Consider the following 19,318-nt stretch of genomic DNA (forward strand, 5'->3'; position numbering starts at 1 on the left):
TAATCTTTTGAGTTTGATTATTAGTACTGAACTTTTAGAAGATACATGTTTAGTTAAGAGTTGTCACGATCATATCTTCGAGAAAGCAAGGGTTACCTTTCCCTCGTGCTACTCGTATTAAATCTGGAATATTAAAATTAGTCCTAGAAATATAAACATAAGTCTAAGGTGGATTCAACAGTCCTAGAATTCTCTCTATTTGATAAAACTCAATTATTTAGTTTATAGTTTTCGTAAACGTAGTTAAAATAATTAGTTTTAGTTGATAATAATTCCAAATTTCTATAAAACAACATTGTCGAATTTGGTTAGGTAATATTTTAGTACTCGTTTGTCCGAAGTAGCAATCCCTGTGGGATCGACCCGTTTGCCGCAACTATTTTTAACGATAGCTGTGCGCTTGCGGTTTAATTAGGGTTAGATTAGTCTATTAATTTAGACCGACTAAATCCCTATCAGTGTTCAAGGTTGCAACTAAGGATGAAACTCTTTGGACACAATGGACTTGGGAGTACCACATTTGACAGAAACATTTCTGGACTATGAAGATTCTGACGGATTGTTCGTGGGTTTGGAGGAGTATTTTGAAACATAGGAAGATTGCCCGGAAGTATATTAGATGCTTGATTGCGAACAGGGAAGGCACAAGTTTATGGCATGATCCTTGGATATCCTCTATGTTACTTCTTCATAATGCACAGGCAATGAACCCCTTCATGTTCCAGATGATACCAAAGTTAGTGCTTTGATCTCTAATATAATGGTTTATGGAATGATATGGTTCTTAACTTGCGAGACGGTGAGTTAAAGAATAAAATCCTGCAGACTTCCATAAATGCCAACATGGCCCAGGACTTGGTAGTGTGGACTGCTACAAGCTCAAGTAGATTCTCCACAAAGTCAGCTTATATGTCCATCAAAAAGATGAGAGAAAAGGTTGTATGGTACAAATTGGTGTGGGGTAAGTATAATGTTGTCTGTGTGACGATCATCATCCAGAAAACTTGAAGCATCTCTTCTTCAACTGTGCATTCACAAAAAAGATTTGGGCTGTAGTAAAGGATAGATTGGCGCTGGGAATGGTGCGCGAGTCCTCTGCTGAGTGGTAGTTTCTTTTGTGATTAACGAGATTGAACTCGTTATCGAGTGAGATAGTCAAAACGATGATTTGTGCTACTGTGTATGGGATCTGGAATGAGAGGAATAACAGGAGGTTCAGGAACAAAGCTAACAATGCTGAGTCGATCAACAGGCATGTCATAGAGAAGATGCGAATTTATCTGCAACGAGTTATCAAGACTATTGAGGACTCCTCTCTTGCGACTAGTAGAATGATTGCTAGACTTGGTATTGATATCATTGTAAAGCAGAGAGTGCACGAACTAGTTCAGTGGACCAAGCCACCACTTGGATTCGTCAAGATAAATGTTGATGGGTCGGTGACTGATGACTGTGCTGGATATGGAGGAATATTGAGGAACCATGAGGGTGCTCCCATTCTTCTATATATGGGTAATGCAAATTTATGTTCGGTGATTATCCAAGAATTAAAAGGTATAGAGGCGGGTATTCTGGCAGCCCTTAGCGTGAATTGTAACATGATATTGGTTGAGTCCGATTCCATGAGAGCGGTCCAAGTGATTAACAGAAAGGAGGTAAGTCCTTGGTACTGTCTAGATACAATTGAAGCCATCTGGAGGCTCATGAGCCATTTTGGTTCGGTTAGTGTGTCCCATGTGTATAGGGAAAAGAACAGAGCGGTTGATGTGTTGGCTAAGTCTAGTACTATTCTGGATAGAATTATAAATCCAGGAGTTACCTTGGTTAGCATTCCCCCACTCACGTGAGCTTAATGTAATAGTGGAGGAAGATGTTATTGGTAAGTTGTACTAAAGAGTTTGATCAATACAGGTTGGGGTCTGCCTAACCCCAAATAATCATTTAAAAATAAAATAATAAAATAATAAAAAAAATAAACATAATCTCGAGTCTTTTTCAATGCGCGCGCTTCTATATATGATATTCCGTCTCTAAGGGTCCACTTGTTTAGCATGTAAAACAGGTGAAAACTTTGTTTTAGAAAGTTTTGCATGGATTTGCAACTTTCCAAGTGCTTGGTGGCATACTCATAGGGTAGGTCTCAGTGGAAACTTTTCTAAAAAAAAATATATATATATATATATATATATATATATATATATATATATATATATATATATATATATATATATTTTTACACTCAAAAACTCATGGCAAAACTTAGTAAAAACTGACGGCCCGGCCCGACCCTTCTTTTCTTTCCCACTCTCTCACTCAAAAACCCTAAAGCTATTTCTCTCTCTCTCTCTCCGTTCTCACAGATCACGAGATCAACCACGAACTATTTTTTTGTCTCAAAACTCGTGGATTCAAACCAAGCACATAAGAAATTGAACAAAGAATTATTTTAGAAATTTTTACAAAATAAAAGTTTCCATTGGAAGACTTTCCATATTTGCTTCTTTTCAACTAGAAACAAGCAGACCCTTAAGTCTCTAACACTCAAAAACCAATATTTGTCTACTCTCTACTTTATTAGCCTGCTAATGTTTGACTTGAGATAATTCGGAAATGGGCTGCGTGAGCAGCGCCGGCCCTGATGCAAAGCGAGCCAAGCCGCCGCTTTGGGCCACCAAGTCAGTATCAAATTTAAGGGCCACATTATACTCGCCCACAAAAGGGAAGTTTATTACGTTTCTCAAAAAGCCACCTACGGACACAACAAAAAAAAAAAAACCAAGTCATTTGTTACTGTTCCAAAACCAAACTTCTACCCAAAAAAAAAAAAATAAACTAAACAAGTCATTTGTTTGTCCGTTTCAAGAAGTAAAGACGTAAAGGTACAAAACTCTACTCACTCTAGCTGGTTTTTGGTATTAAATATTTAGATAATTAGATTGGAGTGTTTGTTGTTTACAATCATGCCTCCTAGAATTAGAATGCATGCATCTGGTAGTAGCAAAAGAAAAAAAAAAGCAAAAAACAGAACAACTTATTCAATCTCAAACAAGAGCTATTCATAAGTATTTTTCTAGTGGCAAAGAAAAAGATAGTTCTGATGAAGATTTAGTGAATGAAGAACATGAAAATTTGATGAATGCACCACATGAAGATTTGGTAGATGAGGAACATACAATTGCCAATGATAATGAGGATCATATGATGAATGACACACATGGAGACTTGGTAGCTGAAGACAATGAAAATTTGGTGGCTGCAAACAATGAAGATTTGGTGGATGAAGATGATGAGGATTTCGTTGATGAAGAACTTAATCAACAAACAAATTTAGGTGACTTATTTGGGCCAGTAAACATTGATGACCCGCGAAATTGGGATAAAATGGATCAAAATTACAGAGATTTATTAGTGGAAAGAGGCCCTAAAAGAGATAACACTGTCGATTTTCCTAAAGATGATCTTGGTAGGTATTTTCCTTCTACTCATTATGTTCGACACTTATCAAATGGAGAGAAGCAAGATAGAAGATGGCTTGTATATTCCAATGCTTTGGATAGGGTATTTTGCTTTTGTTGCAAGTTGTTTAAGCACGACGGAAACAATATTCAGATGGCGAATAATGGATTTAAAAATTGGAGGAATCTTTTACAGAGGCTTAAAAGTCATGAAAAAAGTAGTAGGCACATCAGTTGCATGAGCAATTGGATTGAATTAGAGATAAGATTGAAAAAGAATGAAACGATTGATAAACGTGTGCAAGAACAGATCAATAAAGAGACAGAACGTTGTGGTCACATATTACTGAGGATATTCTCTGTTGTGAAAGCTCTTGCTAGAAATAATTTAGCATTTCGTGGGACAAAAGAGAAGATTTATCAAGAGAACAATGGTATTTTCTTAGGCATAATTCAGATGATTGCCGAATTTGATCCTGTAATGCAAGAACATATTAGGGCGATTCAAAAAAAAAAAGAAATTCATTACCATTATCTCACCACAAGATACTGAGAATGAGTTAATACATTTGCTAGCAGAGGAGACCAAAAGTATCATTGTAAAGAAGATCCAAGAAGCAAAATATTTTTCTGTGATACTTGATTGCACCCCAGATATAAGCCATGAAGAACAAATGTCAATTGTTATACGGTGTGTTGATGTTTCTACAAGTCCAATAAAGGTAAAAGAATTCTTTTTAGGATTTCTATTGGTGGACGACACTTCGGGATTGGGACTTTTTAACACACTCAAAGATGCACTGAACTCTCTTCAGCTAGAAATCGGTGATATAAGAGGACAAGGATATGATAATGGATCTAACATGAAAGGGAAACACAAAAGTGTGCAAAAGAGGTTGCTTGAAATAAATCTAAGAGCAATGTACACGCCTTGCGGTTGCCACAGTCTCAACCTTGCTCTATGTGATATGGCTAACTCTTGTTCTAAAGCTGCCTTTTTTTTTGGAGTGGTACAACGCATATATTCATTGTTTTTTTCTTCTACAAAGCGGTGGAAGGTCTTCAAAGATCATGTAAAATACAAAGAAAAAAAAAAAAGTAAAGAAAGGTCTAAGTGTTAAGTCATTGTCTCAAACTCATTTGGAAAAGTCGTGTGGCAAGTGTTAAAGCAATAAGATATCAAAGCCAAAAGATAAGGGATGCTTTAATTTTTCTTGGCGGATGCTAATGATGACCCTAAAACAAAGAGTGAAGCCGAGTCCCTAGTAACACATGAGATGAAAAAATTTGAGTTCTTGCTTGGTATGGTTATCCGACATCATTTGTTATTTGTTTGTGAACTCGTTAGTAAAACAATGCAATGCAAGATATATGCACATTGATGTTGCCATAGATCAACTGAAGGGACTTATTTCTACATTTGAAAAGTATAAAGAAGCTGGATTTGAGGAGGCCAAGGCTGAAGCTAAAGATGTTGCACCTTCTATGCAAATTGAACCTATTTTCCGTGAGAAGCGTATTATTCGTAGAAAGAGGAAGTTTGATGAAAATGTTGTCGAGGAGGCGCCACTATCAGCTGAGGAATCTTTTAGAGTCCATTATTTTGTATTTATTTTGGACCAAGCTCTTTCCTCATTGAGAAGCAGGTTTGAACAATTCCAAGTATATGAAGGATTATTTGGGTTTTTATTTAATGTGGAAAAGTTAAACTCTGTAGATGCTAACAGTTTGAAGGTTTCTTGTAAGCACCTTGAAGTGTTTCTAAAACACGAAGATGTTTCTGATATTTATGGAGAAAATTTATTTTCAGAATTAAGAATCTTAAGAAAATTTTTGCCGAAGGAGACAAAGAAGGCGATTGATGTGGTGAATTATTTGAGATTAAGAGATTATTGTTTTCCGAATGCTTGGGTTACTTATAGGATATTATTGACTATACCTTCTGATTGCTTCCTAAGAAAAGAAATTTTTCCAAGTTAAAGTTGATCAAGTCTTATCTTCGCTCGACCATGTCACAAGAAAGATTGAATGGATTAGCGATGTTATCTATTGAAAAAGTTGTTGAAAAGGCTGACTATTCAAGTGTAATTAGTGAATTCGCATCTAAAAATGCGAGAAGAATGATTTTTAAGTTATAGGTTTTCTTTTTGCCCCCCCGGATTATATTGGCAGATTAAAGTTGAATAATATAAGTATTTTGTTTTGTCTTGTTTTTTTTTTTTTTTACTGCATATAGGGCCACATTTTAGTGCATCGCTTTGGGCCATGAAAATGTCAGGGCCGGCACTGTGCGTGAGGGCAGCATTGCTTTATTGCCTATTACGTGTGGTTCCACTTCCTCCCATACCAGTCCAACATTTCTGTGGACGAACCACCTAAACCGTGAGGCACATCATCTCTTTTACTTACAAGTTACAACCAAAAGTATATCCAATCTTTCCCGAACTCTATTGATTGCAAAAAACGAACGGACCCATTGACTTCAAAATCTCATGTCATATCTCACGCTCAGTATTTTTTTTTTTCTATATTGGCAAAGAGCATCTTCCAGAATCATACACCAAGGGTGATAAAGTCATTTTCTCGACTTAACCCACAAGAAAAGGGTAATAAAGTCAATTAAAGTTTATAAATAGTCACCTTTCTTTCCACCTCCACCTCCACCTCCACCAAACATCTCAAAATCTTTTTCAAGTCTTATCCTAAAAAAAAAATGGGCCGAAAGTTCTTCGTTGGTGGCAACTGGAAATGTGTAAGTTTCTTAATCGATCGATCTCGAGATCTGATCTTGATATTTATTTGATCTGATTCGATTGATTTGTTTATATAGAATGGAACAAGTGAAGAGGTGAAAAAAATTGTTGCATTATTGAACGAAGCCGAGGTTCCTTCTGAAGATGTTGTTGGTCAGTGATTTATTATTATTATATTTTATAATTGTTTTGAGAGTTTGATGGATTGAATGTTTGTAATATTAATTGGCAGAGGTGGTGGTGAGTCCTCCATATGTGTTTCTTCCATTTGTGAAGAATTTATTGAGGGCTGATTTCCATGTTGCTGCTCAGAATTGTTGGGTTAAGAAAGGTGGTGCTTTCACCGGTGAGATTAGGTAAGTTACTTCAGTGGATGTACTTACTGTTTGCAAAGTCATTTGTTTATAATTAAAAAAAAAAATAAAGACTTTCATGCTATTTGTTAATTTGAATCAAATAAAAGTTATGATTTGTGTCTTAGCAGATATATTGAAAAAAAAAAAAAAAAAAAAAAAAAAAAAAAAAAAAAAAAAGAGTTTTCTTCAATAGGAAAAGGTATATACATTGGAATGTGAGATCAATGATCGTCTTTACATCAGCAAAAGTGTGTTTTAAGGTGTTTTTTGGAGTCACTTAATTTCTCCCTTTTGGTTTTTTTTACAATTTTGTAGTCTTGCAATGAATAACAAGTGGAGTGAATACGAAGATATACACCATTTTGTTTGTTTAAGTGAAATTTTTTACATATAAAATCCTGCAAACATTATGACTACGTCATAAACACTTACACTGACAAATTGCGCCAGGAGACTTGGGAGCCGTTCATTCTGTTTTCTCCTGGCTGATTACGATTCCCAGTAAATTAAACCTCTGAGCTTTCACTGATAGTCGAAAATGCCCTTACGTAAAATTCCTAAAATGAACTACCTTGTTTCCATTCCTGTTGCTCACGTGTTATTTACATAATAATTTTGGTACTAAGCATATGTAACTGAAACATATGTATTGTTCAGTGATGGATTGAACAAACTCAATTGTTTGATAAGAATTTCAAGGATACTCATAACCCATCAGTCCATTTATCAATTAACATATCGACGGGTCATGGGGGGATGAATTGGTTTTTATTTCGATCGTTTTCATATTTCCTCACAGAGTTAAAGAGAACATATTAAGTCTAAGATTTTCTTGAAATCCTTAATCCTCTGCAATAATTGTAATTTATGTGTACCTGTCGATGCTTATTTTGTTTAAAAACCTTAAGTATAAACAAAACAGAAACAAATTCACAACCATTCATAGAGAACCATTGCTGGTGCAGAAGATAAAAGAGAAGAAGTGTGCATCTAAGAGAATGAGGGTAAAAAGAGGTAACGAGGAAGGATAATGGAAATCCTAGTCATCTAAGAGTGTTAAAAAGTGTTATTTAGGCTTGTTGGCAATATTTGTTAGTGAAATTGTTGGTGTGCATTGTATTAATCATATTTCTAGTGCTTTATGATAACGTACAGTAAAAGTTACCAAGTTTTTTAACATATTGCCTAATAATTGAAATATAACTGCAGAGAATTCCTTCAAATTATTGTTTCTTTTTGTCGAAATGCGACTTTGATGTTATCATGTATTGTCAACAATGAAACTCTGCAATTTTCTCCTCTTTTATAGAATAAAACTGACGTCTCTTGTTGTCCAGTGCGGAGATGCTTGTCAATTTGGGCATTCCTTGGGTGATTCTTGGACATTCTGAAAGAAGAGCATTGCTAAATGAATCAAACGAGGTAATATTTATTGCGTGGACTGTAGAGATATCTCCTTTTGATGATTCACATGTATCCTTCTTTACAAATGCAAAAGGATTTATCCTCATTTGCTATAGAGATATTTACTGATTTCATATATTTGCAAAAGAATAGCTTGCAGAATATGTATTATACGTATCTAAAGTGCGCTTATGAAACTTGTCTTTCAGTTTGTTGGGGATAAAACTGCGTATGCACTTTCTCAAGGCCTGAAAGTGATTGCTTGTGTCGGGGAGACTCTTGAACAGCGAGAAGCTGGATCTACAATCTCTGTTGTTGCTGCGCAAACAAAAGCTATTGCAGGTACCACCCTTCCCTATTGATTAAACTGAGGTTGTGCTTTAAGCTTTGTATCTACTTCATATTGCAGATGAGAGTCCCAATCAGGTGGACTTATATTTGTTCTCCTTATTGTTTAAAACCATGTTCAGTGTTTGAGTCACTTGATGGCTTTCTCATAGTTATACACTAGTGTTTTCTGCACTATAGAATATGAACACACTTATCCCCCTCGTAAGAGTCATCTCATGACAAATCATTTTGATCTTCCTCTATGTATGATGTATGTGTTTCTTTGGGTAACTGGTCAGCTGAAGGACAAAGGTTTTCTTATTTAAAACTTTCTAAAGGATTTGACACTGATTTGTATTTCTTTTTCTTCTTTAACTTCTCTGGCAGAGAAAGTATCCGATTGGACCAACATTGTTGTGGCCTATGAGCCCGTATGGGCTATTGGAACAGGAAAGGTTGCAAGTCCTGCTCAGGCTCAAGAAGTAAGTATTACACGTTGATTTTTTGGATTGAATGTCATGTTTGATTCCCAGAAATTTCAGTATTTGCAATTGTGTTCCTGGGATAGGTCCTTGGAATTGAGGTTGTAGACTATGTAATATACTTTTATACAAGGTGTGTGTGCTTGTAGCTACTTCTCAACGTAGAGTTTGAATATGTTCAAAGCGTAGTTAGGGGTGCATATGGACTCTTCACTATTGCTTATCGTGTCGCACATACATTGAGAACTGGCTAATTATTTACAGCATTTCTTTTTATAAGTAATATTTTCCCAGGCCAAAATGGTTGTGATCTTGCGATCCTATTTCACAAATCATGTACTATTAGCGATTGAAAATTCTTTAACCTGCTTCTGTTAGGACCTCAACTTTTTTCGGCCCATTGACAGATGGTTGGACTTGTTTTATTGTTTATTTTATGTCACGTTAGTTTTTACAAAGTATATTTCAGAGTTTCTTCTGGACTCTCATCGTACTTCTTTTGAATTTTGAGAGAAGCAAATATATCAGGCTAGGAGCATGAGAAAGGATCCTCTTATTGATCTGTGTTACCCTGGTGTAGTGGGAAAACTTGTATGGGGGTGGAGCTCCTCTGTGTACATCAGTCCATGTAGAAATGGTTTTTCAAACTGCACGTTGTACTTTGTTTTTGGTAGAATTCCATGCAATTATGCGTTAGTCTACGCTGCATAGCTTTTGTAGCATACTACATAATCCTTCAAGTGTTTCTCATGTCTGTTTTTTCACGATACATCTCTTCTGGACAACAGGTGCATTTTGAATTGAGGAAATGGATTAAAGAGAATGTTGGTGCTGATGTTGCTGGGTCAGTGAGGATTATCTATGGAGGTGTTATACTTTCCTACTTCCTTTCTGCAACTACCCTCTGCTTACAAAAATATTTTACTATTGTTTTCAACATGTTAACCAAAGTCGGTTTAGATGTCTAGAAACGTTATCGTTTAATTAGGAGGCAATGGAAAGTGCACTTTATTATCAAAGTAATATTTATTAGTCATGTTCCATCAAATATGGATAAAATTGCATCATTTCAGCCTTTTTGTTGTCAATTTTAAAGTGTCATTCAAAGAGATCACGAAAATGAACCAAAATACAGGTTGTTGGACAGTGACTTCATAATTGTGGTGATGATACCCCGTGGAAATGATGACATGTTTACACCAAGTCATGTTTTCCCATGGCATAGTATTTAACTAATTAAACTATCATGCTAATGGTAGTAGTATCACGACTTTACCGTTCCATTTATCAGATTTGGTGCGAGCGCGTCAATTGAGATAAATTACATTTCTGTGCTTATCTGTTTGCCATCTCAGTAACTTGACGCTTAGAATTACCATACATTTTATCATCTGCATGTTTTGCCATTACTGAATATTTTGAGGACCAAATAGAATTCAGAAGTCACATTAATTCTACTTCGACTTTAGTTACAAATACCTTTTTCATTCCTTTTATATTCCAATTTACTCAAGAAAGTTTCCATTGCAGGTTCCGTAAATGGTGCAAACTCCAAAGAATTGGCAGGACAGCCTGATATTGACGGTTTCCTTGTTGGAGGTGCTTCTTTAAAGGTAACCACTTCTTTCTATTCGTTGTTTATTTCTCATTTTGTTTAAAAAGCTTTTACTTTCCTAAATTGCTTTTATATGTAATTGATAACATTTTTCTACTCGTTTTTTATCAGCCTGAATTCGTGGACATTATCAAGTCTGCCACCGTGAAGAGCTCTTAAGCTTTCTTAATGTTCTAGTTTTACTTTTTACAGGAAGTACTTAATTGTGGTTTTTTGAATATTTTTTTTCTGAAGAGTTATGAATACTTCATTTCTAATATGTTTGAAGCGCAACTTTGATGGTTTAATAAAAGTGATGTAATTCTAACCATGCCTAATACCCTATTTGTCTTGTAAATTGATGCTTGTTTAGTAATTTAAACGGAAGGAGAAGTATATGCTTTATGGTTGTATATGCCTTCTTTGAATACTGCTGAAGACTCCTAAAAAATGTTTTGTAATTTGGTGCATGTTTATAACTGTTGTTCTAACCATAGTACAAAATATCAGGATATGAGTATTTATCGATATTCAATTTTTGGATATGTATTGTGGATATATCACTTTTTTTGAGGATATTTGACATTGTTTCACATGTAAATATCGTGGATATATCTAAAATATCGACAAATATTGTAGATATTGTGGATATTTTTTGATATATTATGATTATTTTTATATTTATTTGAAATATAATGGTAAATATTAAATAAAATTGTTATATATACAAAATATCGACAAATATCTTCAAATATCTCGAAATATCACAAATATCGTTTAATATATTGTCGATATTTGCAATTGTATATATCTCTGAAAATATCGTGATATTTATATATCTTTTTTTTTAAATTTAGATAGATATTTTCAAATATCGCGATATATTGAGATATTTTGTATTATGGTTCTAACTTCTAAGGGGTAAAAGAATGTGATGCAATAATATATTGATAGCACATCTAGGCCTGCATTTTCCAGGTTTCCATATGCTTGCTTTGTTGATTATTAATGTTGTGTATGTGTGTCATTACAAAATATTGTGATATATCGAGATTTTAACAAGAGATATATAAATATCGTGATGTCTAGAGATATATAAAATTGCAAATATTGGTGATGTTTAGAGATATATGGCGATATTTAGAGAAATTGGGCAATATTGTGTGTAGATAATAATTTTATTTAATATTTATTATTATATTTTAAATAAATATAAATAATATATTATGATATATTAAGAAATATTAATAATATTTATGATATTTGTTGATATTTTAGATATATTTATAATATTTGTATATAAAACAATGTAAAATATCTCTAAAAAAGATAATATATTCACAATACATATCAAAAAAGAAATTGAGTATCGATAAATACTAATATTTCATTATTTTATACTATGTTGATGCAATGTAACAAAAAGTATAATGGATGGTGGCTAAATGAAATTGTTGAGCATTGAAATTTGTACGTATCATCAAATTGATTCCAGTTTAAGAATTTCAATCCGAGACAACTGGCATTGATGAGGTCAGCTCCCAACCCTCCACAACTCCACAAATGTTGTGAATTGTGAACTAAATTTTCATTATGTTTGCACAAAGTGGTTGTTTGAACCCAAAGCAAGTATTGATTGGCTTGGATACCTTCGTGGCTATGCCTTTATCGTACGTCACATCTAGAGTAAAACTCCGTTAGGCAAGTCCTCAATGTCCATCACGTTAAAGAGCTAAGCCCCAACAACGAGATTATCTCCAACGTGAGTATCTAGAAAGTATCTAGAACAATGATCATTAGCCCACAGATGAAAAGTAATTTTGATCTAGTCTGATTTTCCTCTGACCTCTTTCATAGACCAAATAGGTCTTAATCACTCCAATGTAGCAGACTTTCTAAGTTCTAACTATTGACCGGCTTCAGTTTTAGAACGCTCTTTTGTTGACCATATATAGAAGCTCAAAGTGCTGACAATAAAGTAATCAACAAATTGGGGATGAAGATTGACTAGGCATCCAAAATCTGTTAGTTTCCGAAGTGCCCAACTGCCCACATCCCACTAGTGAATTATTAAGGTGCCCAGTTGTATTAACAAACCACAGTAATAGGGTGATATGATATTGTGCTTTGGTGATTAGTCCTTAAAAAATTTTACACGCTATTGGAGATGCATTTAGGAACTTAAGACTTGAGTACTGGGGCAAAAATGCAAAACATGATCAATTGATCATACAATTTTCATAACTGGCATATTGGAATATTAAACAACTTCTAAATCACCGAAAATCGCACTAAAACCTTACTGTCATAGTCTCATAGAGATGAGTGCCTTGAAATGGTGAAAACGTTGATTAATAAACAAGAAGCTTCATGGGTCCTACGATATGGTCTCGTGGATTTAGTCTTCCAAATAACTCTTTTTAATCAATCTTTAACCGCACGCAAACTCTGTAATCACACTATTATATTCCTATCCTAACACATGTTTCTCATACTAGATCCTATGACAGATATGACAGATGTGGGTTTTTGTTCCTGTGCTTGGATCTACTTACCTCCCCATTGGGCGACACCATGTTCAACGACAAGACAAAAACAGAATAAGATTACTTAGAGTCTCACGAGAACAGATTTCTAATACAGCTGGTGTCAGTTCGAGAAACCAGAATGCACACATCCAACGACTATTGTATATTTTGGAACCCTGAATCGAATGACTAATGGTTAATTTGGCTGTACAGGGTGCAGAAGGATTGTTTAACTAAGATAGGTGTGTCAATACTAATTTCTCTTATTTTTTGGTAAGATCGAGATTATTTTATTGAAACACTACGATATCAATTTTGTTTCTCCAAAAAATTAAAATTATAAAATGAAATAAAACATCTTCGGAGATTTCAGGGGGCTCTATATTTTGGTCGTTATCTGTTCTATAGTCCCAGTCTCAACCAAAATGAATCATGGCTTTGCATGTCACATCTTTAGTGTGTAAAGTCGACTGGGGTCACATTTCTTCGGCATGGTGAGTGTAGACGGATCACGGATGTCTTAATTATGGTGTGATTGCTCAATACACTAAATGGAGTATTAGCGAATTCTTTTTTTTAGTAAAAGTTCTAGGGGAATGCTAGAAGGAAACGCACTTGTATGCGACGCCTCACTGAAACGTTTTGTATTGAGCTTCCTACTAAGAATAAACAGTTGAATCCACACCGTGATGCCAGATGCCTTTGTAGGTAGTGCATAAACAAGCGTACTTTATGACCCAGAGGTCCAATCTGACCCGTGTTTGCCAAAGTATGGGCCGAACAAAAAATCCCAATTTGAAAATAGGCTAGTTGCAGTTTTAAATCTTTTGAATTGAATTAGATCTCGGTAGTATCCAGACCTGATTATCTGAAAACTAATTTAAGAGTTTCCATTTCCTTTCATTTCTTTTAAGTTCTTGATCTCCAACGATTGCCTTATTCACATATCATGATTTTACTTAGCAATATTTGCAGATTAAGCCAATTTGAAAAAAATAAAAACGAAGCCAATTTTGAAAAAAGAGTAGGCGTTCAATGTAATGTGGTACCTGTTATACGATGCATTGCTAGACATGGTCGACCTGCCTAAAATGACTTTTTTTCGTACTTAAAAAGTCATGAAACCCTAAATCATATATCGTGTAAAAAATCAATTTGTTTTTTGTCTAATTTAGAGTGCTATATACACCTATCAATTCTCTCAAAGGCAGACCTCACTTTCATTTTAGGTTATCATTTTCTGCTCCTAATTAGTTAGATTGGACCGTTTAACACATAGAGCGGTCCTGTATTAAGAATGGTTCAATTGAATTAATTTAAAAAAAAAAAAAAAATGGTTGAGTTGGACTGTCTCGTACACAAATGGTATTGTGTTAGTTCTTCATTAAAAAATACTCAAGTAACCTAACTTAAAAAGCATCAATATGCATAAACTTGTTTTTATCCATATTCTCTATTTCTTTTTAAAATTTTTGCAAAATAGTAAAGGGGGTTTGGGGTTATGTCATGATGAGATTGAGGGAGGTATGTACTATGTAGGTAGTCCTTCCCCTAATTTAGGAGGTTTGTTGCGCTCTGTTGACGTAAGCAAGATTGCGTATGGCGTTTCTTTTATCGTGAAAGCCAAGATCACATTGTCTGTTAATTTACCACTTAATGAACTTTTCTAGATAACCAACGAATTACAGATACTAAATCCAAGAGTTAAATATGATGATGATTACTATTAACGGAGAGAGAAAGAGAGAAAGCCGCCAAGGTGTAAAACGATAAGATTTGCCAATTTGCCTTACAAAAAATGGGACCACAATTTGTTGTTCCAAACGATTTAATGCCATTTCGACTTTGTTGCCCAAAGCACTTGTACTAGTCTAGCAGTAAAGTAAAGCCAGGTCAACTAAATATATTTTCTCTTCACCAACAAAAGTCTCAAGTCCTTGAACAAAACTAGCCCTTTACCATTTTCTCTAATAAGTTTCTCTTTTCTGTTATTTGGTTTCTTGGTTTGCAGACACTTGTTATTTATTTTACATGTGAGATTCTGTTATTATGCAATAAATGACAGTTGAGTTTTTTAGAACAAGTGGTGTTTGTTTGTTTACTTCCTCTTTAGATCTGAGTGTTTAGAGAATTTAAAGGAAACCCTTTGGTGGATTATAAAGTTGGGAAAAACTGGGGAAAGAAGGAGGAAAGGAGTTTGTTCTAAGGGTATTTGTATCCATGGGGAATTGTTTTGGTACTAGAATTAAAGCTGAAAGCCCAATTCATACAGGTACTTTAAAAAAACACACACAACTCTTTGATCAAGTAGGCTTTTTTTTGAGTTTATAGTGATGTTTGTTTAAATTTTTCTATTTGTGTTTAGTGGATTCAAAGTAGTTTAGAAGATTCTTTGAAAAGTTTTGATTTTTAGTTGAGAGCCATATGTGATGGAATGGGTTAATTGATTCTTGAAGTTTTTTTTTAACAAATAATCATTGTAACTATGTTGAAAGGGATAGATTCTTAATGTAAACATTTCTTAAAATTTTAAATGTTTATACAATTTGTAAATATCGGATACTACTGCAGAAAGTGGTGGTATTGATGTTTGTGGTTGGTGGTTGCATGAGTTTCATTCATTCCTAATTGCTGTTAAATGAAATGGATAATATGTTTTTCTTTTTTCCTTTGGTTCATGTGATCACAACATTTAAGCTTGTTAAGAATCCAAAATGTATGCATTTATACTAATTATTGCACTCACTTGAATTTTAAATCTAGGGGCCTCCAAGTTTGTTAGCAATGATGGAAAGGATTTTAGTTATGATTCAAGTGGGAAGTTGTCATCAACCTCTGTGCCTCCTACTCCTAGAAGTGAAGGCGAAATTTTGCAGTCCTCCAACTTGAAGAGTTTCAGCTTTTCAGAACTCAGAAATGCTACAAGGAATTTCCGCCCCGACAGTGTACTGGGAGAAGGTGGTTTTGGGTCAGTGTTTAAGGGCTGGATTGATGAAAATTTGCTAACTGCTACCAAGCCTGGGACCGGTATTGTTATTGCTGTTAAAAGGCTTAACCAGGAAGGGTTCCAGGGACACAAAGAATGGTTGGTAAGAACTGCTTACTCTGCTTCTATGACGTATTCATGTTTAGCAATGCATGTGAGTTTAGAAGCTGGATGCAATGATTGATGATGAACCAAACTGACATCCTACTATAATTTTAACAAAATTTTCTCATAGTAGCTTTTTGAGGATGTTTGTGTTTTGGAAGTTTACTCAATATTTGTCATCCCTTTGCAGGCAGAAGTTAATTATTTGGGACAGTTCTACCATCCTAATCTTGTCAGGTTGGTGGGATATTGCTTAGAGGATGAACACCGCCTGCTAGTCTATGAGTTCATGCCTAGAGGGAGCTTGGAGAATCATCTCTTCCGGAGTAGGTTACCGCGTTGTCACATTTTGATATTCCCAGTTTATATGCTTCATAAATGTATCAGCATATGCTCTGCTCCTTTGCATGTGTGTTATTTCTTGGAGATGGACATTGTTTATATGGCATTAATATCCAATTTCTTGTGAATGCAGGGGGTTCTTATTTCCAACCATTATCCTGGAACCTTCGTATGAAGGTTGCACTTGGGGCTGCGAAGGGGCTTGCATTTCTTCACAGTGCTGAAACAAAAGTTATATATCAGGATTTTAAAACTTCTAATATACTTTTGGATTCGGTATGTGGCTTTAATGCATAATTTATTTGTACAGTCATACATTTCTCCCTCTCTCTGTCGCACACACACAAACACATGAGACACACACAATCTCCTATTGACTTCTAAACTTTTTATAATTTTCATTCACAGAACTACAATGCAAAGCTTTCTGATTTTGGGCTGGCCAAGGATGGACCAACTGGTGATAAGAGCCATGTCTCTACTAGGGTAATGGGGACATATGGATATGCTGCTCCTGAGTATCTTGCTACAGGTATATTGAATGGCTCACATGTCTCTGTTTACCTATTTTAAATATCCATGTGCAACTTCTTGCAAATGATCCCAGGTCCATCAGTCCATGTCTGGTTCTGAGGCACATTCCTCCATTCTTTTTGGTTGGTCTGAAATCTATTAAAACTTCTATTCAGCTGCACCTCTTCAGTCCAACACAAATCCAATTCTTCCATGACTATGATTTTGACATGGCTAATCTATCGAAGCACCATCTGTATCACTGTATGTGTGGCTGAACCAGCATAACGCTCCTTTGGAATACCCGTTGACAACTTTGTTGGGATTTCATGTCATTTAGTTATGTCTTGTCTCTATGTTCTTCATATTTTTACACATTAATACTTGTTTTATTTTATATTTTCATTTTCAGCTGTATTAGTTTTCCGTACTTCTTAATAAAGGACAGAATCCTTTTTTTACTGTATATAGTTCACATAGGATATCTTTGAAGGGGTATAATCATATATTTTCCTCTTTGCTCTTGCCTTAGTTAAACAAGAATATGTATATCTTTCTGACCTTAATATTTCTTGGGTGAAGGTCATCTAACTTCCAAGAGCGACGTATACAGTTTTGGAGTGGTCCTCCTAGAAATGTTATCTGGTCGACGTGCAGTTGACAAGAACCGGCCATCTGGAGAACACAGCCTGGTTGAGTGGGCCAAGCCTTACCTAAGCCACAAACGTAAAATTTTCCGTGTTCTAGACAGCCGTCTTGAGGGTCAGTATTCACTAGGAGCTGCACAGAAGGCAGCCATCCTCGCCCTTCAGTGTCTATCCATGGAAGCGAGGTTCAGGCCAAATATGGATGAGGTTGTTAAAGCGTTGGAAGAACTTAAGGATTCCAAAGATACGAAAACCGCCCAAAATGAACAGAAACCAAATAATCAAACACATTCCAGCAATGGTATGAAGTCCCGCAGACGAAGTGCAGATGATGGTCGTAATGTGAAGGCAGCATCCTATCCTAGGCCCACTGCATCCCCCCTATACGGTTAGTATGTGTTGGATAAATTTGTTGGAGCTGTAACTATCTCTTCAGAACAACTTTCAATATATGGTTGTTGGGTAAAGCTAATTCAATTGGAGCTCGAGAACAAGTGCTGTACTAATATATGTGCAATTAATTTAGTTTTTGATAGGCTATATGTACTTTAAATGACCTTATTGTCTGGCAGATTTTCTTGTTGTGTAGATTGTAGAAGGCAAAAGGTCTAGAGAGCAGACTGTTATATGCAAAAGAGAATATGAAAATATGGTATTTCGCCAAACCGTTGCTAGTTTGTTTTTACACGTTCTTGCTGTCAGATTGCCTAGCAGCTTAATTCCCTAGTTGTAAGCAGATGTAATTATGTAATTTATGTTTTATAAATTTTCCAATTTTAATTTGATACGATGTGATAGCGTGTTTACATTTAACCGGGTCCCCTGTTTTTTGTTATTTTGTCACTTGGATTTTCAAATACCTGTAATTTGACGCTGAACGTTTGTGCACTTATTGAATCACCCCCCTGTGGAGTGAAGACAAGATTGGAAAAGGAAACAAGTGGATGGTATGTATGGCAGTAAGTTATAACAGAAAACTTAAAGTGTGTGAAGTGACATTTTTTGAGTATGTTCTTGTTATCTTCTATAGACATCTTTGTTACACTAAATACTGAGTTATTTGGAACTTTAGACGATATTGGATATTTTACAGCTTAACATGTGCTGATGAAAGGCCTTTGAGTTGGCAACAAAAGTGGGTTAAATGGAATACTCAACATGACAATAGTAAATAAGAGTGGATTCAGACTTCCATTGCAAACCTTTATTTTAGTAGAAATTTCATATGAAGGAATATTTACGCCTCAAAATCCACTGGTGAAATTTTCCGTTGTTATTAAATTAGTTTAGTCATCAAAACAAGCTGGAATTCTAGTTCTCATATTGAATGCTTTTACAAACTTAATCCAACCGTACGCACGGATGTACCTAAACGTGTTTGCTGTTTTCCTTTCTCGTAGCTGTTTGGCACTTAGCAGTAGAGCAAAGGCTTAAATATAATAATTGTTTTGAAATTGAAGTTACAACACTGATCTCCTTGTTATTTGTCCATCGAATAATTGAGATACTTTAATAATAGAGTAATAGACTGAGCCTTTAGGGCTTTAGGTTCGTTCTGAGGCCTAGAAGGAAAGGTCTTAATCTTCGCAGACCAAGCAAAGATAAATCCCATTATAAATGGCTTTCTTTTTTAAGTAATTGGTACAATCATATATATCAATCAAGAAAATGTTCATTTTCATATGATAAGAAAGTTTACTCCATTTTGGGAAGTAAAATCCATTGTTTGATTCTTTCTCCTTAATCCATAGAGTTTAATATAAATGCACATATATAATTTGTATGTGGCAGTCAATTTTAGATTGTCTACCAAAGAATTTGTG

At 35.0% G+C, this 19,318-nt stretch overlaps 2 protein-coding genes and 1 pseudogene across 2 annotated transcripts; all 3 read left to right on the top strand.

The window, feature by feature from the left end:
* The first annotated feature begins 4,940 nt into the window (after positions 1-4,940).
* On the top strand, positions 4,941-5,593 carry LOC147488931 (uncharacterized; annotated as a pseudogene).
* Positions 5,594-5,984: 391 nt separating this feature from the next.
* On the top strand, positions 5,985-10,705 carry LOC147488932 (triosephosphate isomerase, cytosolic). The gene is made up of 9 exons (XM_086573324.1): positions 5,985-6,207; positions 6,286-6,361; positions 6,441-6,564; positions 7,902-7,986; positions 8,178-8,310; positions 8,686-8,780; positions 9,569-9,647; positions 10,311-10,393; positions 10,507-10,705. Exons 1-9 carry the CDS (start codon positions 6,169-6,171, stop codon positions 10,552-10,554), a joined length of 762 nt encoding a protein of 253 aa, XP_086429450.1. The 5' UTR covers positions 5,985-6,168; the 3' UTR covers positions 10,555-10,705.
* Positions 10,706-14,702: 3,997 nt separating this feature from the next.
* LOC147488933 (receptor-like cytoplasmic kinase 176) lies at positions 14,703-18,308 on the top strand. The gene is made up of 7 exons (XM_086573322.1): positions 14,703-15,174; positions 15,666-15,991; positions 16,184-16,319; positions 16,469-16,611; positions 16,744-16,867; positions 17,431-17,883; positions 18,085-18,308. Exons 1-7 carry the CDS (start codon positions 15,123-15,125, stop codon positions 18,105-18,107), a joined length of 1,257 nt encoding a protein of 418 aa, XP_086429448.1. The 5' UTR covers positions 14,703-15,122; the 3' UTR covers positions 18,108-18,308.
* The last annotated feature ends 1,010 nt before the right edge of the window (positions 18,309-19,318 follow it).

The sequence above is a fragment of the Coptis chinensis genome, chromosome 7 (genome assembly GCF_015680905.1).
Source record: "Coptis chinensis isolate HL-2020 chromosome 7, ASM1568090v1, whole genome shotgun sequence".
Lineage (NCBI taxonomy): Eukaryota > Viridiplantae > Streptophyta > Magnoliopsida > Ranunculales > Ranunculaceae > Coptis > Coptis chinensis.